Here is a 19890-nt window from a genome sequence, read left to right on the forward strand (position 1 = left end):
GCAAAACGTGTTTGAGTCCATAAGAAAAGATTCATTCTTATATCTGGAGGAATAAATATATTTCAATAAATATTAACGTCAGCCCGCGACTTTGTTCCAGTTTTGAATTTTGGCCCACTGTGCATTTGAGTTTGACACCCCTGATCTAAGCCTTTTTTTGTTTCAAGTTTGATGATTATGGCTTACAGCTAAAGCAAAAATCTGAAAACCAGTCCAAAAAAAGGACAACATAGAAATGTCTGCTGTGAATTGAATTGACTTTGGACTCGCACAAAGAACCGCCAACAACACCAACAGATGACAATGCACCCCATCAGCACAGAAATGTATATACACTTCTGTTTGTCGTGCTGTCCTGTTTGGCAGGAAGCTGTGCGCTAGGATCAGTGTGTATGGAGCTCAGCTAGCAGGGTGCCAATGAGATCAATGAGAAATGTAAACTACGTTTAGGTTATAAACGTAAAACTATTCCAAGTTTACATTTCTTTGAGCAACCAAATTTCACTAATACTACTTACTGATACACAGAAATGACAGAAGTATACTGTATGGGGAAAAAGAAAGGCAAAAAGTAATTAAAGTTTAAACCGTATATATAATAAACTAAGTAAACCAAATGCATAAATTTATATACTATAGAAATGTAACAATATTCACAAAAATAACAATATTGTTAAATAAATGAATAGTTGAATAACTCTAGAGTAAATACTGTACAAAATGTGCTCTACAGTTTTTAGACTTATTTTTATTAGAAAATATATTGTGATGAGAAAAAAAAAATCACACTGAAACAGAAGATATACACACATGTGAGAGGCATTCATTTTAAATTGGCTAATGGTGATCACAAAAACTGTTTTTGTGTTTTAGAAATATTAAAAGAATGACCATTCATACAAAATCTCAACTATACATTCAGCTATACAGGGGCATTGTAATATAATCCAAACATGTACAACAATGGTGTCTTCCCCAGAAGTGCTAGGAGACCAACAGCTGCAGAAGTTTTGCCACCACAACAACATTGAGGCTGTTTCCCAGTAGTCTATACTGCTGAATGGTAGGGATCTTCTCTGGAAAGACTGCAAACAAAACAGAAAAAAGTGATAAAGAAAATATGTAAACACTGGGCCACGTTATTATTCATGGCTAAAAAAAGAAGAAACAGATAAAAAATAAATCAATAAAGTGAAATATATATATATATCTGTCTACACAGAGAGCCAATAGACATGGGAAACCACATGTTACTGTCTAGCATAGAATCGTTTGTGAATCGCTTTGTGTATGTGCCGACGGACCTGTATTTAAAAAAATAATTAAACAACAAGCAAATACGAATACAATCCACTTCATGTTTCAGCAAAATAACATATGAATTACAAGTCTGTGTCTAACCATTGCAGCACATTTCTGTATGTATGGGCCCAAACAATAACATTGTTTCATAGTTCAATTATGTTGTGTGGAACTAATCCTACAAGTGTATGTCAGGTTAAGCATATGATGCTTAATACATGTTTAATAATTCGATGTAACAAAAGGCTTCTTAACTTGTACAGAAAAGTAAGATGTTAGATGTAAATTATGTTTTATACTTTTACACTTGAAAACAGAGTCTGTTGTTAAACGAATGATAATTCTGCAAAAGACACCATCTACGATGTATTCTTCCTAACAGCAGTAGTACCATGATAGGTGGCAAAAATATAAAGCCACAATACATGTATTGTGTATATAATTATATTTCTGACTTAACATTGTTTGATATTCTACATTAGAAGGAGAATAAAAATATATTAAGATACAGTGAGAGAAATCTGCTGATCCCCTGCTGTATTTGAAGTTTGTTTGCTTACAAAGAAATGAGCAGTCTCTAACTTTAATGGTAGTTTCATTTTAATCGAGAGAGACAGACCAGCATGTGTATGTATATAAACCACACCTGTCTACTGAATCAGTTTCTTCCATTTCAATCTCTCCACCATTATGTGCAAGAACAAACAGTTGTCAAAGAACACCGGGGACAAGATTGTAGACCTGCACAAAGCTTGAATGGCATCTGAGAAGATGAAAATTGATTTTACTGCAATTACATGGAAATGAAAGTTACATAAAAAGACCATCAGTTGCTCTCAGTCTGGAGTTCCAATCAATATTTTGGCCCATGGGACGAGGATGATCATGAAGTATGTGGCTGAACTACAGAGAAGGAGCTTGTTAATGATCTGAAGGCAATTAGGACCACAGTCCCCAAGAACACCACTGGTAACCCACTATGCCGTAATGGACCGAAATCTTGCAGCGCCTGCAAGGTCCCCCTGCTTAAGAAGGCAAATGTACAAGCCCGCTTGCTAACATCTAAATTATTCAGAGAAGGCTTGGGAGAAACTGCTATGGTCAGCTGAAACCTAAAGGCTCAGGCATCATCTTGAGTGTTTGGAGGAAGAGAAATGATGAACACCATCACCAAACTCAAGCGCAGACGTGTGAACGTTATGGTTTCGGGCTGTTTTTTTCTAAGTGTACAGGATGCCTTTGCTGCTCTGAAAGCCAATGGACGGGGTCGAGAACCAGCTTCTGTCAGTCAGAACACTGAAGATGGGTCATGGGTGGGTCTTCCAGCACGACAATCACCCAAAATATACTGCCAAGGTAACAAAGAAGTGGTGAAAGAAGAACCACATTAAGGAGTGGCCTAGCCAGTTTCCAGACCTCAAGCCAATAGGAAATCTGTGTAGGGAGCTTAAGCTTTGAGATGCCAAGCTAGAGCCAAGAAACCTAAAAGATTTAGAGAGTTTCTGTAAAGATGATTGGATCAAAATCCCTCTTCCAACTACAAGAAACATCTCATCTCTGTACTTGCCAACAAGGGTTTCTCCACAAAATACTAAGTCATGTCATTCTTGAGAATTAAATGCTTATTTTATAGGGGTGCAACGATACACAAAATTCATGGTTCGGTTCGGTACTTTGGTGTCACGGTTCGATATTTTTTCGATACAAAAAAAAATGTTCATGCTTTTTTAATTTGTCATTTATTAAAATTATAAATATATATTTTAACTCAAACGTACAGTTTTTAAATGTAATGTTGCTGAAACAACAAAGTAATAAAAATAATAAATCTATCTGATCGAGAAATCACTCATCTTTGGAAAAGAGAGTTTATTACAGAGAAATGGCTCTTTCCAAAATAAAAGCTCTACTATACGCTTCTTCTGGGCTATATTCTCAGCAGCATATTAAACATATCAGGTCCCCATAAGGAGAATCATGTGCTAATGGCTGTCTAAATGACTCGGGTAAAGTTTGTAGCATGCCTGCTTGTTGTTTTTGTCTGCTTCCACTTGTCTTTGCACTAGGATGATGTCGGAGTAAATGTGCAGTCATATTCGTTGTGTTCCCACTAGTGCTGTCAGCGTTAATCTGAAATGACGTTAACGCCACAACACGGCAAATCTCCGTTAACGAGCTACCGCGGATCGCCCCGTGCGTGGGGCTGGACGGCCAACACGTTAATGAGCTAACTGCGCTAACGCACTAGTTCCCACCCATGTAATTGAGCATTGCGTGGCACATCCGACATACGTGCTTACCTTCAGGGTCACACTTCACATGAAGACCAAAATAGTTCCAAAGGCCAGATCTGAATGAGGGTGGGGGAGGTTCAATTTGCCATGTTGCAACGAGCTTAGCTTCTGTCTCGCTAGCTTGCGCTGCACTCAGTGGATCTGCGCTCAACAGTGCAGCCTAGGCGAAGTAGTCGAGCGCAGATCCACTGAGCTCTCAACACAGACAGCATCGTCAGAAGAAAAGTTGATCAAATAAATTAAAAATTTTGTATTGTTTGATACATATGCGTACCGAACCGAAAGCACCGTATCGAACGGATCACTATTGATACGAGTATCTTTGCACCCCTATTATTTTACTCAATGACTGATTTATTGTATTAATGGGAAAACCACAGTCAATCCCCTAGATCATCATCTATAATAATAATAATAATAATAATGGATTGGATTCATATAGCGCTTTTCAAGGCACCCAAAGCGCTTTACAATGCCACTATTCATTCTCTCTCACATTCACACACTGGTGGAGGCAGCTACAGTTGTAGCCACAGCTGCCCTGGGGCAGACTGACAGAAGCGAGGCTGCCATATCGCGCCATCGGCCCCTCTGGCCAACACCAGTAGGCAAGTAGGGTAAAGTGTCTTGCCCAAGGACACAACGACCAGAACAGAGAGCCCAGGGATCGAACCGGCGACCTTCCGGTTACAGATGCGATTCCCAACCCCCTGAGCCACGGTCGCCCCCCCTATACAATGACAATATAACAAAATATTAAGCATTTCATGACCTTTAAATAAATAGTTTAAAAAATTAAGTACTACTGTAGACGATCACCTACAAAGAGTAACATCTATCCATCTATGAAAGTAGATTTTGATAGCGCACAATGGTCATAAGAATTCTTAAAGACGCATAGTTCCAACAATGGACAGATTTATGACTTATGACTTACTTAAATGCTGAGGGAATCCCATGAGGTTGGCTACTTCTCTGGGACTAAAATAACGAAGCTTCAGTTTTAACAGCCGCTGAAGTTTCTCCTCCTCAGAGCACTGGTCCAGACCCATAAAGACACTTTCAATCTGCACAGGACACAAAGCAAAAGCAAGCATAAGATTCTTTTCTTTCTTACACGGGAAATGCAAAAATTCTTTTTTAAAAAATAATTAAATCCATTCATACAGCTTTCTGGGAAGGATCACCACAGTGGTAAGACCGGTTTTATATTTAGCATACACAGATTTATCATGCAAATATCAGCATGGCATGGCTGCCATCGAGTATTTTTTTGGTAACTGTAAAGTAAGATGATATTCACAAAACCAATGACAGTAGCGAATCTGTTGTGCATTTTGGAGTCCTATCTAGGATGTAGCTTTATAAATTTATATGAGTTTTGCTCAATTTTGCTCATTCAAAGATAGTAAAAAGCTTCTGGGCTTAATTGCTCAAGGACTTACTCTTAAATTTTGAGTTTAAAAATAGAGTTATTAATGGAATGTGAAAAAAAACAAAACAAAAACAAAAAACATCAGATGACACTAGGGATGGGTACCGGTATCCGGTGCCATGATGGCACCAGTTCTGACATAAACAGTAGTAACCAGACCGAAAAGCAGCGCACATTTCGGTGCTTTATTTTGGTGCTTTTTTTTCCTGAGATGTGATACACTTTGAATTCTAGCCAATCATTTTACGTTTCCGAGAATAGTAGGCGGGTCCAGGTACGTCCGTTCTTTTAGAGCAGAGCTACAGATTAAAAATGCCCAAGGCGAAGCGGTCAAAAGTCTGGCTGTACTTCACAGCAAAATATGCAAACTCAGCAGTGCAACAAGTGCTTTAAGCTGATACTGTGATACTGTCAAAGGAGGTAACACCTCAAATCCGATGAAACACCTGGCGACGCATAGCGTTTTTTTTAAAAGCCGAAAAATGCGCCGTATTTGATAGCTTGCTGCGAGACCTCACACCAAGCGCATCTACTGCGGGTGTGGTGCCTGTTATTGGACCCGGAGTTAGCAACATCCCCCAAAAACACGAAGAGGAGAGTCCTGGCCCCTAGCCCTGCCAGTGTAGCAGAAATGATGAGGATGATGATGCAGCAGCAGCCGTTCTTCTCTGCGTGAGTAGCTTAATGTTGTTCGTGTGTAATTTACGTTGAGTAGGCTAACCACGTTATTACATTAATGCATGTAAGGTGAACTAGCAAACACTGTCGTAGTTACATGCAGCTGTCCTCTTGTTTGATGGCAGATACTCCCTTCACCCTGGCTAAAAAGGCTAAAATGACCAAAGAAAAAGTGGAAAACATGAGAGGTTTTTGGACAAAGTTTGTGTTCTTCATTCTTTAAGCACCGGTACAGTTTCAAAAGTACCGGTTTGGCACCGGTATCAGATAAAACCTAAACGATACCCATCCCTAGATGACACTGAGGGTTAGAAGCCTGAAGGCAGGTAACTTTAGGTTTTACCCTGGGTTTGCTTTACTATGAAGGTGATTCAATTTATACCGAGGTATAAGGCAATTTACCCTAGAGATTAACATCTATAAAATCACTGCCTACTGACCAATCAAAAATCCAGAAAATAGCATCACTATTCCTGGAAGATTCCTTGGACCTCTGCAGGAAGAGTAGGAAAGTTCTGTCTAAAGACTATGTGTTTCCCAAATGAGAGTCGGCAATAAATATCGATTTTTAGGTGCAACTTTATTCCAAATCTGTTTTCTTTCAACAATTTGACAACTGTTTTATCGCTCTATGTGCATTAATATATGATTCTAAAACAGGACACCAACACTGTACTTGCTCAGCTCATATCCACTTTGCATATAGATTAAGCCTTTGGTTGATTTCTGAATAAAAAGTATATTGTTAGAACAGCAAACTTTTCACCAAGTTTTTCTTATTGCTGAGAACTACAGCTTCTAGAACACCAAGAATACCTGTTCAATCAATCAGATTCATTTCACTTCTTTGTAACAAACTAAAGCATTTTCCATATCTCAAGCTATGGGGCACTAAAAGTTTTAATGTTTAAGTGAATCCAGTTTAGAGTCTCAGAGCTCTAATGAGCAGTCATCAGCTTAGTAATAAATAGCCCCACTGAGTGCATTTGGCTCTAAAGTAACTAACTGTGTGCTTACTCTTTAGCTTTTCTGCAGCATTAATCTATGATTTCTCTGGAATAGGCAGCATTCACAGAGATCGTTCACTTTTACAAAAACCCAAACGTACCTTGGTTTCCATGCAACACTGCAATACTGAGCCTGTTCCCTGCACATACCGGCCATAGCTATGGAGAAACAACATGAACAAAGTTAAATAACAAAATTACTCATTTTAATTTAATTTATACACCATATAGACACTGCAACGAAAATACTTTAAAGATTTTATGCATACTGGTGGATTAACCATTGCACAAACACAAAAAATTATTTCGGTAACACACACACACACACACACACACACACAGGTTGCCTTTTTGGTCAGTTTCACTCCAGTCATTGTACCTGAACGTTTTTAAAGGCCATTAACACCAAGTTGTGAATCATGCAAGCATGAAAGAGCGCGTAGCCCAAGGGATGGACGCTATGTCTACACATTACAGAAAACTTGGCAAAGAACCAGCTTTTGTATCTTTAGGCGAGTCGTTATTAGCAGTCTATACTGCAAACTGCAAATTCTGTAAAAAAAAAGAAAAAAAGTACAAGTTTGAAAGGTAAGCTGAACACTGGCCATATCTTGGCATTGTGTTCAGTGTATTCTTAAAAAGAAATTGGACAAGTGGAAGAAAAAAGAAGTAGAGGGCCTAAAAAAGGAGATACATCGTGAACAGCAGATTCAAAAGTCATATCTACTCTTCTCTTCCTACCAACAGAATGTTAGTCTTGAGTTACGTGATAAGTTTGGAAAAATTTGGAATTTCACATTACTTTTTACGAACACGCTCTGTGTGCAATGTCCTAACTATGTTTTTCTGCCTAACTCTGTTTTTGTATGCTCGCACATGTTTGAATAAATTGCTGCAGCTTTCCCATTTTCCTAGAGAAATAAAAAAGAAGTGAATAGTGGCTCAAGATTTTTTCCACAATCAATTTTTTTCACACTTTGCTAAACCTGTTTACCATGGTAAATGGTAAATGGCCTGTATTTGTATTGCGCTTTACTAGTCCCTAAGGACCCCAAAGCGCTTTACACTACATTCAGTCATCCACTCATTCACACACACATTCACACACTGGTGATGGCAGCTACATTGTAGCCACGGCCGCCCTGGGGCGCACTGACAGAGGCGAGGCTGCCGGACACTGGCACCACCGGGCCCTCTGACCACCACCAGTAGGCAACGGGTGAAGTGTCTTGCACAACGACCGAGACTGACGGAGCAGGGGCTCGAACCGACAACCTTCCGATTACAAGACGAACTGCCAACTGTTGAGCCACGATCGCCCCTACTATTCATATTGTTCATTAAAAATAATGAAGGGAATGATGATAAGATGAAGAGAATTAATGAACCCACCCTTTAGTGAAGCAGACAGACCTCCTGCATGTGGGCTGAACAATGTCCAAGACTAGACCATATCGCAACAGTGTTTTAGGAGGAAGGAGATAAGGTTCCATGTTTACTTCCATTTGTGGTTCCAAGAATTCTTTGATCTGCTTAACAGACAAATTGCTGTTCTGACGAATCTTCCTCTGGGCTTCTGCTGTTGTCTCTAGCTTAAACAGGACATCAGTTCCTTCCTCTGGCTGGCTGGCACCTTGACAGGCAGGACTCAAAAATGTAGGATGCTCAGAAGAATCACTCTCAGCAAGATGTGGGAAGAAGTCTAAAATCTAAAATGAGAAACTTTCTATAAAATCTTACATACATAAATATATACAAATGAGCACTGTGGGGTCCTTAGTGGCCACTTAAAACTGCCTGAGATTACAATTCATAACCATATCTAACCATACGTTCATATAACACTTTATTCTACATAGTTTAAAAACTGTATCTACCTCACATCCATGGCCAATTTAGAATCACCAGTAACATACATATGTTTGGACTGAGAGAAAACGCTGGAGTATATGGAAGAAACCCACCCAGGCACAGGGAGAACTCCAGACAGTTGGGGAGAACCCAGCTGGAGCTCTAAACCTTGTTGATGTGCTAACCAATGCATACATAATCAAAATTATGAATCCTGCTGAGTATGCAAGGCTTTCCAAATCATATGAGCCTGTGACATTTGTTGGTGATATCATCAACTTGTCAGAAAATGTACTTTAAATCTGGGTTTTCATATTTGGTTAACAAGCGAAAGATCTCAAGATGTTTCTAGGACGAGAAACAAATCTGCTAGGGGACAGGAAAGGTTGCAAGGAAGGGCAAATAATCTGTATGTTTAAAAAATCAAATGTGCCGAGCTACCAGCTGTAATGACCCAGTGCGAATAAGGAATACGTTGAAAATTCATGTGAAAAGTGAAGTTGTTCTTGGCTATTTAAAGTATCTGTCTCATTTCAGCCTCTTTGAAACAGTGTCTAAGACTGAGGTTATATATATGAACACAGCGATTACTTAACAATAATATTTTCTTCAAGTCATTGAGTCACTGCGAATGTCCATATAGCTCTTAAGTTCTTGTGATTCTGCTGACTCCTCTGGGGACAATTTACATAACAATGCATCAACTGTACATGTGGCCCAGGCAGCACACTTCATGTGGACATCAAAGAAGACTACGGGTCTCATTATATCTGCTGTGCGGTGCTGGCAAACACGCCATACAACAAAGCTGACACCAAACTGACGTCACCTCTGCTTTTTTTTAAAAAATGGAAAAAACTATGAAGAAAAGAAAACAAAAAAAACAAGCAATTTCTTTGCTTCTAGTTTTGTCTTCTTCTGCTCCTTTATCAGTACTGATGTAGAGGTTTTGTCTGAGAAGTGACACACAATACTGCTATGCCTACTGGCCCCATAGCAGCAAACATACATGATCTGGCTGTGTGATTATTATATGACTGTGTTCTAAATGTTCTAGCAAATTGGTGGCATTTTAAAAATGACGCCATTTTGATTTTATACAAAATGCTTGATTTGCATCGCCAGCTCCGTTTGACTTTTCCTCTGGTTATATGGGAAAGTCCATATAACCATATTATCATTCGATAAGATCTGCTGCCAACGATTTCTAGTCCAGCTCTTGTGTAAATTGGCACATCAACAATTTTTACTAAGTGCTCTTTTTGAGAAAAATATTAATATTGAGGAATATTGTGCTGAATATAATTGTTACATAACAGCTGTTTGAACATATTCATATTCAAAAAAAACCCCACAAACATACAAAATAACAATTTTTTGTTACACATTGCACGATACCTCACCTTTGAAGGTGCCTGGGTGTTTAAATCTTCTGTGGAAATCTTTGCAATCAGAAAATAACGAAGTCTTGAATTTGGGATCCCAACCTGATTAATGAATATAACAGTGAAATGGGCACAAAGAAACATTTTATATTATCAGCAAACTTCAGTAATCTAATCAAGTCAGTAAGAGTTTGTCTTTCTTACACTTATGGGTGAGATCATGATTTCCTGGAAAGTATATCCACACTCCGTCAGCGTTTTCACCAAACGTGCCCTACAGAATTGAGTAAAATAGTTATGTCTTTATTGTCTTCAATTGTGTATAGTTTTCACATTTGTATAATCATTAAAGTAATTTTTAGAATTAGAGACTGTGGAGATACAGAAATTCTTTTATTGCTGCCATATAACCTGCATCATTATAATTGCATTAATAACATTCTTTACAGCATTATTCCATTTAATAATATTTCTCACAGTATTGATTTTGCATTAAAGTTGTTTATTGAAGATGTTCATATAAGGATCCTTTTATCATGTTAACTTTTATTACAATTCTAATTTCTATAGAAGTTATCAAAAAAATGAATCTGTAATTTGCTCACTTACAAAGAAAGAATATTCTGTCGTTTTACAGTTGTTTTCTTTTAATGAAGCTTTATTTTTAAAGTTTTTAAAGTAGTTTCGGACCGATCCGACACACATCTCATGCTCAGCAGCCCAGGAGTTGACATCTTGCATGGAGCTCCAGACTGAGGATGTTTAACAATTGTTTTGCATTTCTTGCAATTCAGATTAATCGCACCAACATTGGTCACCAAGCTTCTTGCTGTTAACTTGTGACACCATTCCAGCCTGTGCAGGTATGTATAATCTTGTTCCTGACATTATATACCAGCTTTTTGTTTTTGCCCATTGTGTTGGAGTGGCTGGAATGGAAGAACAACCTACACATACGTTGAAATCAGATGTATCTGTAATTGATTGATTGATTGATTTTAAGCTGTGTATTGAGCACACAGCCAGTTTGTGGGAGCCAGTATTCTAACCGGCTTGTAGGGGATCAAATATTTATTTCATTCAACGACTTGCAAATCAATTTGTAACTTTCATGTTTTTTCTTAATTGTTGGTTAATATTCTCTCTCTTACACCATTAAAATCTCTGAACCATAAAAATTATTGACTGTTCTTTCTTTGTAAGTAAGCACACTTCCAAATTCAACCGACACCAATCAATCGTGTCGGCATTTTTTATGACTTTTAGATTATCAAGAAGTCATCATGATGTCTCATAAACATGATGTCATTTCAATCCCGCCCGGCCTCTTTTGATCATTTCTATAAGTATGTTTAGAGTTCAAAGAGCACAGGCTTTGTCAGAAACTGATCAAAAACAGGGTGAAAATAAATATTTCTTAACACGTCATGTTGTCTAAATAGATGAGTGCATGTCTGTGGATGTTCTTTTCATGCTGCACTTTGATTTTGGATATAAATGTGTTTGCTGAAATCAATATGGTGAAAAAACCCCACAACAACTGAAGTATGACTATATTATTATACAATTATTCTATTTACTCAATTACAATTACTAGACTACTTTTGGATTTTTTTTTGCAGATAGAGAAAACATGGGTAGATTTCTAGACTCCCTGCTTACTCTCCATGTTACTTGCTGAGCTTTCAGGCCTTCATGTGCTTAGTGTGCCCAGTAATTACCTGGCAGAGGAGGTCTCAAAGCCTTTCACATTCTCCAGCAGGATGAAACGTGGTAGCCTCTGCAGCCTAATAACACAATGGCACATACACGTTAGGAACAAAGCATGGGAGAGTTTGCTGAGAGAAATCAGTCTTATTGCATATCCAACCACAGCTGGCATCAAGAGACCTTGGACCATTTGCTAATCTGTGTTTGGAACTGCCATTTGATGAAATATATAAATAGTGCAGCCAACAAAATGGTCAGCCATGAACATGGACACAGAATTACATTGCTGCACAAGTTCAGTGTGATGGAAAGAGCACAATGACAGTGACTTGAGTGTGTTTTGTGAAACAGCTGGCTCCCGGTAAATGGTCATGTATTAACCGAAGCCTATAGTACTTTTGAAATGGTTAAGCTAGGCTTAATTCATGTCTGGGAAACTGGCTAATAAAGAGGTGTAGTCGGCAGCATCATGCACAAGTGCGTAACTGCCATACACTCACAAAATATCAGTGGATACTGTAAGAGCAGCCTAAACATGCACGAGTTCAAGGCTTGAAACAATTGTGTGACAGCAATGACGGACCAACGCACTTTATTTCCAGTTGCTGCTCTCATCACACGCTTTTCAGCCACAGGCACACACAACAACAATCACCTCACGTTTAATACAGGGGAGGCTTGACGAGCTGATCGAACTCAGGTGTGTCAGCCTCCCCTGCAGCCACGCCACAAACCACGCCCCCCATAACCCGACCTAGACCGAGGAGCCAGCACAAATGTAGCACAAATGTTTGACATCAATTTGGTTGATTTTCTTAAAATTGATAGCTACCTATCTGATAATCTGAATGGCTACTACAAGCAAACAAAGTAGCTGTGTATTATGACTGTTAAGCAAAATAAAAAATTAGTGTAGTTTTTCATTTCATTTAGGTTTCCAGAAGTTGACTGAAATTTTGGATCTTTCAGACCTTGGCAGAAGATCAAGGACATAAAGGAAGCTCTTGGTTCTGGGGTCAGTAACGTCCCCTTGAAGGCCTATCCTGCGGAGAAACAAACGAAACAAGGTGGAACAAGTTTTAAGTTGCTCAACAAAAGTGTTTTTTCTAGGCTGACTATATCAAGCTGGTCCCCGTTTCAGTGTGTTACGCTGCACCTAAGACAGTTAAAGTCCTGTTAGAGAGAAACTAGTTTCTGGGTTTTACAGTGGGCATCTGCTGGTAGGGAGAAATGTGTGAAATACAACTAGTCAACCTTTATCCCCCTAAATGAAATTTAATTTTATACTCATGAACTTAGGTTAGGGGACCCGAATCTAAACTTTTGGGTTAAGCACGTTGTCTTAATTTTGAACATCATGTAGTGATAGTGACTAAAAAAAAGTCTATGCATTTGTCATTTACAGGCTGGAAGTGTAATTCCTTTTTATAGGAAGTCATCAACAGCTCTCTGAAAAATGGAAAAACTCACTAAGAACACTACAGACAAAGCCCAAATACAGCTTCAGTTTTATTTACATAGCGATAATACACAACAACAGCCTGATGATGATTATGTTCACTTGTGTTTTCTTTGTCAAATATAAGTTTGTTTGATGATCTGCCACATTTCACCGTGACAAACATGCAATGAAAACTCAAAATAAGGGAATTTGTCACCCGTTCATACAGAAATATTAATATTAAATATTTTATTATATTATCTTCACAAAGACTCATTATGGTCTGTTGTATCTGACGATTAGTGAAAAGGTTGTTTTTATTGATTTATTTATATCTACGTAATTAAGTACAGTGGAACCCCGACTTAAGAAATTCATTCGTTCCCGAGGGTCTTTTGTAAGTTGAAAATTTTCGTAAGTCGAAGCACCCATCGCGCCTTTTGAGTGAACAATAGGCTATAGGTTAATTGCTAACTGCAACAACAATACATCGTTCAAGTGGAACAGCGAAGCGCAAGTACGAAAGCCAAGAGGGTTGTCACATGATTCTGAAGGCATTGTGGGCTCAGCCAATCAGAGCCAGCGGATTTTGTTACACGGGCATTTTGCCGTAACACAGGCAGAAATTTTGCCGTTAAGTGCCTTCGTAACTTGAATTTTTCGTTAAATGGGGTATTCGTAAGTCGGGGTTCCACTGTAGTCTTAAAAATTGCCTTTTTTACGATGCAGGCTTTGCACGATAGTTTAACTCTGAATAAGAGATCATTCTCATCACGTCACCATCACGATTGCAAAATTTTGGATTTTAGTACATACAAAACACTGAAATCATACCTGGTAAAGGGTTGGCAAGGAGGACTCATCAATATCATATCAAAAGACAACTTGTTGAATTCATCTAATGTTATGCCCTAAAGTAAGAAAAGAAAAGGATTTTAAATATGATTGATAGTTTGATCAGCAATGGACCAACGCTCCATGATCACTAACCTCTATAGTCTTGTTCCAGAGGGGAGTGTCGGGGAAGTTGTGCTTGTAGACTTGATTTGCTGTGGTGTTTATGTCAATGGCAGTTACAACTTGGGCAGGTATGCCACTCTCTGCAAAATGGATAAATAATAATAGTAATAATGAGTTGCATTGTATTACTTATTTCATTTTATTTTCGGGTTTACCTAAGGCTCTAGTTTATCATTCCACAGTTTAATTTCTCACCAGATTATTAAAAAAAAAATAAAATAAAAAAAATCACACTGATGGAAAAAGTTGGGATCTTGAAGACGCTTGTTTTTTTGTTTTTTACATTCTACAGGTCAACAGATACTGCAGGCAAAAAAAGAAAGCAGGAGGGATTGCAATGACAGGTGACAACAGATGGTGTAGTCCTGGTTATGGCTGTTTACGTCCCAGATTACCAACTCAACTTAATGCCACACAGCCATGTGGTTTATTATTCCACCAGTGACAAGAAAACCAGAAACATGATTACCGGTCCTCAGCAGACCCTATCACACCCCACAATCAGGCCCACTGTCTACTGGCAATCTGACTATTTAAATTATTAGGTGTTCACAGGGTGCTAAAAAGGCACAGAGTGGAATAGCAGGAGCACAATGGTGACATAATATTAGGCAGGTGAGTGTGAGAAAGAATGCATGCAAAGGTGTGTAGAGACCCATTATATTCAATGTTCAATGTGAGGTGCTCTACTGCAAAACTTTTGATTGCAAAAGCCTTTGTAACAAATGACTGATCATTAAATGAGGTGTGATCAGAAACGACTGTGACTCTGTCTGCATGGCTGACATTCTCATCAATGTCATCTCCTCCCCAAATTCCATGAAAATTTTACTTCCACTGTCTCTGGTATGGTGTGGTGGTCAGGCCATGTGGTGAGCCATACTTGTAACAGGCTGCGGATCAATTATCAGTTCAACCCTGAGTCAAACAGCTGGATGTGGTGTTGGTGACAACATTTCGACCATGAGACTTTTCTACAGAATTCAGTTCTATGTCATTCTGTTCTTCCTACGCCACACGTCAGCAACAGTGCACCCTCTGCTAGTGAGAGAGCCAAAATAGAATGGCACAGTAAACAGTCAGCAGTTTTGAGGCCGTTCACGCCTGCTAAAACCAACAACTTTTTTATGTACGTTTTTAACTTAACCACAAACTGTGGTCAACGTGAGTTAAAACAACTAAAATGCTCTGGCGATGACTCCTACCATCTCTCAATCTGTGTTTGGCCAGAGAAACATGCTTATATAATGCAGAAGTTGGAGGGACGTTAATTTGATGTAAAATAAGTCTTTGTTACTATTAAAATGAGATAATGTGTTGCATTTAACTTGATTAGTATCATTTCATTTACCCGTCCCTGTCAGCTCCACCTTTGCTGTGAACTGGTGGAGAGAAGGAGAAAATAGGCTCAACCATAAATGACAGCAGTATGCAGCAGCCTGTTACTTTGAACTGCAAGGTTCAAATAAACACCAAAATATGTTTTTATTTATTTTGGGCCTGTTGCTTATTATTTTACTAATCAATACCAATTTAAGAAATATATTCCTGCCTGTTAAGAAGCTAGAAAAATAACAATTAAATTGAGATTAATGCTACCTTTCTCATACATGAAATATTCACCCTTTCTTCCTCACAGAGAGGTCAAATAATGGATGTCCTACAGTCCATGTCATTTGTGCTAAACATCTTTATCAGTAGAACTCTTTGACAGTTTGACCCTTGTGGACACGCAACCCTGTGGATTTCCAAAAAGGGTATGCTCTTTCTACGCTTCTGACCTAATGGGATGTGGCCAGGCTCTTCCACTGAAAGCTGCTGTTGAGTCTTTGACTTGTGGTGACCTTCATGGTGATGAGAGGACGGTTGGGTCACTTTGATACAAAAATTGATGTTTGAACTCAGCACATGTAATGCAAATATCAACTGCTAACAAATCGATTGTTTGTGACTGGCACAAAAGTGATGTATTGCATTTGTCATGTTACCTTGTCTTGTTGACACATTGCTGATCAGCTTCCTGAAGAAAGCTCAAACAGTACTGGCATAGTAAAGCACAGTACTTGACGTTCTTCAGAAAAGAAATTCTGTTAAAAGCTGACTAAACAACAGTCTCCTTTTCCTCTGCAGTTTCTGTGAGCCTTAATGAACTTCTTCAGCTGATACAGGCACTGTTTTGGGGTAGCATCAGATCTTATGGAGAGCAGAACCTTGCAACAGCTGGACAGAATCTGTCCAGTGATTAAGAAACTCATTGGAAAGGCTAATAATTGATATTAAGGACTGACAAGAGTGTCTTGTCTCTGTCGATCTCTGTCTATGTGTCATATTTAATGTGCAATGTATTTGTTTATTTTGGTATGTAGACTTTAGTCAATAGGATCAATGAAGGGGTTATACATAAAATAAAGAACTGCCTATTTTGTATATATCTTTAAGATTCTGCATTATTGTACCTACATGATAATCAAGAAAGTTCTTTTGGCCACTTTAAATCTCTTTATAGAACAGTTAATATATGTTCTACTATATTTGTTGCAGTTCATGCAGCCCTTTTGGTCGGAGCTGTAGTAAAAACGCCTTTTGTTTAATGTCGATGGCACTTTTTAGCTGAAAAAATAAAGAGTGACTTAATCCTGTGAGAAGAATGTCGTTTGTGAAATGAGCCCTAGACAAAAAAAATGTATATATTTCAAAGCTGACTTCTACACGTGTAACAGCATGATGTTTCCCACTGCACACTCTTCTTTACGGTAAAGGCAGTTTTCCCATCCTATCAGGATTCCGATTCACTCAGTCATCATTTTCTTACTACTTTTTTCGGCTGTCACGCCACAGCCAGCACAAGTCTTCAAGTAATACGTAAACTCAACCGAAACACGGGCCTGACTTTTGAGCGTTGCATGGCAGTAAAGGCGCTGGCATGACAGTCCAACAGTGTTTCCGGATTCATGTTGGATAGACCAGTAAAATCAAAATAAGCAAATCTTTGTATCCACCACAAATACGCTTACCCTTTAACGCATAATGCATTCCACCAATGCCACTATACAACTCGAGTACTCGTAGATTGTCCATGGCAAAATAAACTACATCGGCGTGCTGATGCGGTGCATATTTCTTCTTCGTATTCAATAAAGGTTATCAGGCAACTAAAGAACACGGAACATTACCGCCACCTGCTGGTGTGGAATGTGGTACATGTAGCGACAGGCCCGTTAGTTTAACTAACCTCGAGCTTCTCATATGCAAAATACAAAATATTCCTCAAAATAAATCAGAAATGACAACATGTACCAAATCCAAATTGACGTTTTCTGAAAGAGCAAATCTCTGTTAATATCCAAAACGTTTGATTGTGTTTGCTCCTATTTTCCCAGTATGAATTCACAACAGAGCACAATGTGACAATATAATATATTTTTAACCACACAGAAAGAGGAGAGGGCAGAATATTTGACCTTCTCAAAAAGCTGACAAATGAAGAAAAAAAAAAGAATCCTTCTGTCCAAGCTTTATGTATTTTCAGGTAAAAAAAATCATACATCTACAAATCCTTGATTATAGCTCCCCTTGCATGCCTCCTTTGGCCTGTTTCCTCTGCCTTATAGCAGTGATGTCAAATTAATTTGTCCCATCTTAATAAAAAGAAATCTATTAGCGATTTCGTCTTCAAATAAATAAATGGAAAACAAACTGGAAACATAAATGGAAAAATAAAACAAAATGGGAGAATAATAACATTTGTGAAATAAAATTGAATTAAATAGAAAATATACATTTTTAGCTTACTTTTTTAAATTTTTGCTAGCACAAACTGGTAGTTATATTATCTTTATTTCTACAGGTAGTCCCAGAGACTCGATGTCTCATTTACAAGGGAGACCTGTATATAACTATTATTAAATAATAATAATAGTAGTTATAACGGTAGTAGTGTCCAGTATCATTTTTTTTTTTAACAATTTTTAAACTTTGAACAATGTTGCTAACAACGTTGTTCACCGCTGCACTGAAGCCGAGGTGTGGCTGACCGCGTCTAGGAACAGGAAATATCCTAGTATGGAATGGTAGTGCTCACATAAACTTCCGGTAGGGCGTGCGCTTGTAAGGACGGCTGTGTCAGGATTTTAAAAATCTAAAATTCCTTCTTTTCTTTTTTACTTTTTTTGTCGGTCTTTTCTTAACGGTAAGCCCATCTCGTATCAACACAACTGTCTTCCGTTTTTTGCGTTGCTAAATAGAAGAATTGTGAAGAGGCGGAGCTTCCCCTTTCAGCGTTGCAGTGTAGCTACAGATTGCGAGTTTCTAAACACGTCTGTATTTTTTGGATTTTCAGGAAAAAATGTCCAAGTCTTTGAAGAAGATTGTGGAGGAGAGTCGAGATAAGAACCTTCCGGAGGTGGAGATGTGCGATAGGGGTATTTCGAACATGCTCGACATCCCAGGACTATGTAAGAAAAAGACCGTCTTCCATTTAAGCTCGAAACTTTCTTAAGCCTGCTAACGTAACAGTCAAAGTACCCTAGAAATAACACAGAAGTTACACACACAGAGAAGACTGCTTGGTGTTCCCACTCCTGACTAATATACATTGTTGAAAGCCATCTGCGACCGTCACTTCCAACTGTGGTATTCTAATAGCGTCATGTTTAAAGCGTGTGTACCGTTGTACAGTGACTATAATGTGATGTGAAAAGCTGTTGTTACTGGCCAAAACAGAATTATATATTCACTTAAAATAAGTAGTAACGAAATAGTTTTTTGGTCAGGTGTTTGTTGTAATAACGCTTCTTGAAGATGAACGAGGAGGACGGGGAGGACTGTGTATGGTTCTTCCTCATGCTGCTGAGGCCGTTTGTTAAATGAATAGATCATTAAGTTTTCAGTATGTCAGTTTTCTTCAGACTTAATTCATTCAGTCCAATTAGCAGAAGTATCAGTAGCAGAAGATTTGGAAGTTTTTCATGGGCAGAAACCACATACTCATACTCTACTTAGTTGATTAAATTTGGCACCATTTAAGGGCAAATAATCAGAAATACTTTATTAATCCTGAAGGAAGTTATGGAATAAACAGGCTTTCTTATGGTATCCTGACATTTATTGGCAAAAAGAATTGTTACAACAAAGAAATTGGCCAAACAAATGTTCCCTTACTTTTTGAACTGAGTTCTTATACATAACTCTGTTTTGCTTCAACAATAACTTTTCATAGGTTCTGCATAGGTTCTCTCCGGGTTCTCCAGCTTCTTCCCACAGTTCAAAGACATGCAGTTAGTGGGATTAAGTTAACTGATGATTCTAAATGGGGCCTAGGCGTGAGAGTCAGTGATCCCATGATAGGTGGGAGAGACTGCAGAACACCTCACACCCCTCACTCCACACGAACAGGATAAGCAGAAGAGAATGAATGGATGTATAATATAAACATTTGCCTACAAGTGGCTAGATGCAAAAGTACCGTGAGAGCAAGAATACATACATGCGGGCCCATGAAAAGACTTTGTATCAAGGAGCTTTTGTATGCAGGTTCCTGACATTGCAACCCATGAAAAATGAACTCGGTAACATTTTGTATTAACTGCCTGTCAGATTTAACTGCTTATGAGCTCAACCTCATTCCAGATTGTTCCAACTTTGACTCTTGGTTATACAATGTATTATATATTTACTACTTCTACTCTGTGTTGGTGGTAACAGTGCAACAACATAACACACACTTGTACCTTGTCATCACTTTGTCACCTTGCTTTGTTGACTTGAT

General features: G+C 38.4%; 2 protein-coding genes across 2 annotated transcripts in view; one reads left to right on the forward strand and one right to left on the reverse strand.

The window, feature by feature from the left end:
- Window positions 1-728: 728 nt before the first annotated feature.
- Window positions 729-17263, reverse strand: trdmt1 (tRNA aspartic acid methyltransferase 1). Its single transcript, XM_086305419.1, has 11 exons — window positions 17138-17263; window positions 14094-14203; window positions 13938-14014; window positions 12634-12705; window positions 11674-11739; window positions 10157-10226; window positions 9971-10054; window positions 8109-8425; window positions 6818-6875; window positions 4534-4663; window positions 729-1085 (listed from the first exon to the last, which is right to left on the reverse strand). Exons 1-11 carry the CDS (start codon window positions 17199-17201, stop codon window positions 985-987), a joined length of 1149 nt encoding a protein of 382 aa, XP_086161545.1. The 5' UTR covers window positions 17202-17263; the 3' UTR covers window positions 729-984.
- A 922-nt stretch (window positions 17264-18185) lies between these two features.
- Window positions 18186-19890, forward strand: part of rsu1 (Ras suppressor protein 1) — a 40252-nt gene continuing 38547 nt past the window's right edge. The window contains exons 1-2 of the mRNA XM_086305420.1: window positions 18186-18312; window positions 18463-18577. Of these exons, the coding sequence (XP_086161546.1) occupies window positions 18469-18577 (109 nt within the window). The 5' untranslated portion in view covers window positions 18186-18312; window positions 18463-18468. The remainder of the gene's footprint in view (window positions 18313-18462; window positions 18578-19890) is intronic.

The sequence above is a fragment of the Aulonocara sp. 'chitande type north' Nkhata Bay genome, linkage group LG9 (genome assembly GCF_057382095.1).
Source record: "Aulonocara sp. 'chitande type north' Nkhata Bay isolate Kocher_YH1m ecotype deep benthic linkage group LG9, A_spYH_male_GT1.1, whole genome shotgun sequence".
Classification (NCBI taxonomy): domain Eukaryota; kingdom Metazoa; phylum Chordata; class Actinopteri; order Cichliformes; family Cichlidae; genus Aulonocara; species Aulonocara sp. 'chitande type north' Nkhata Bay.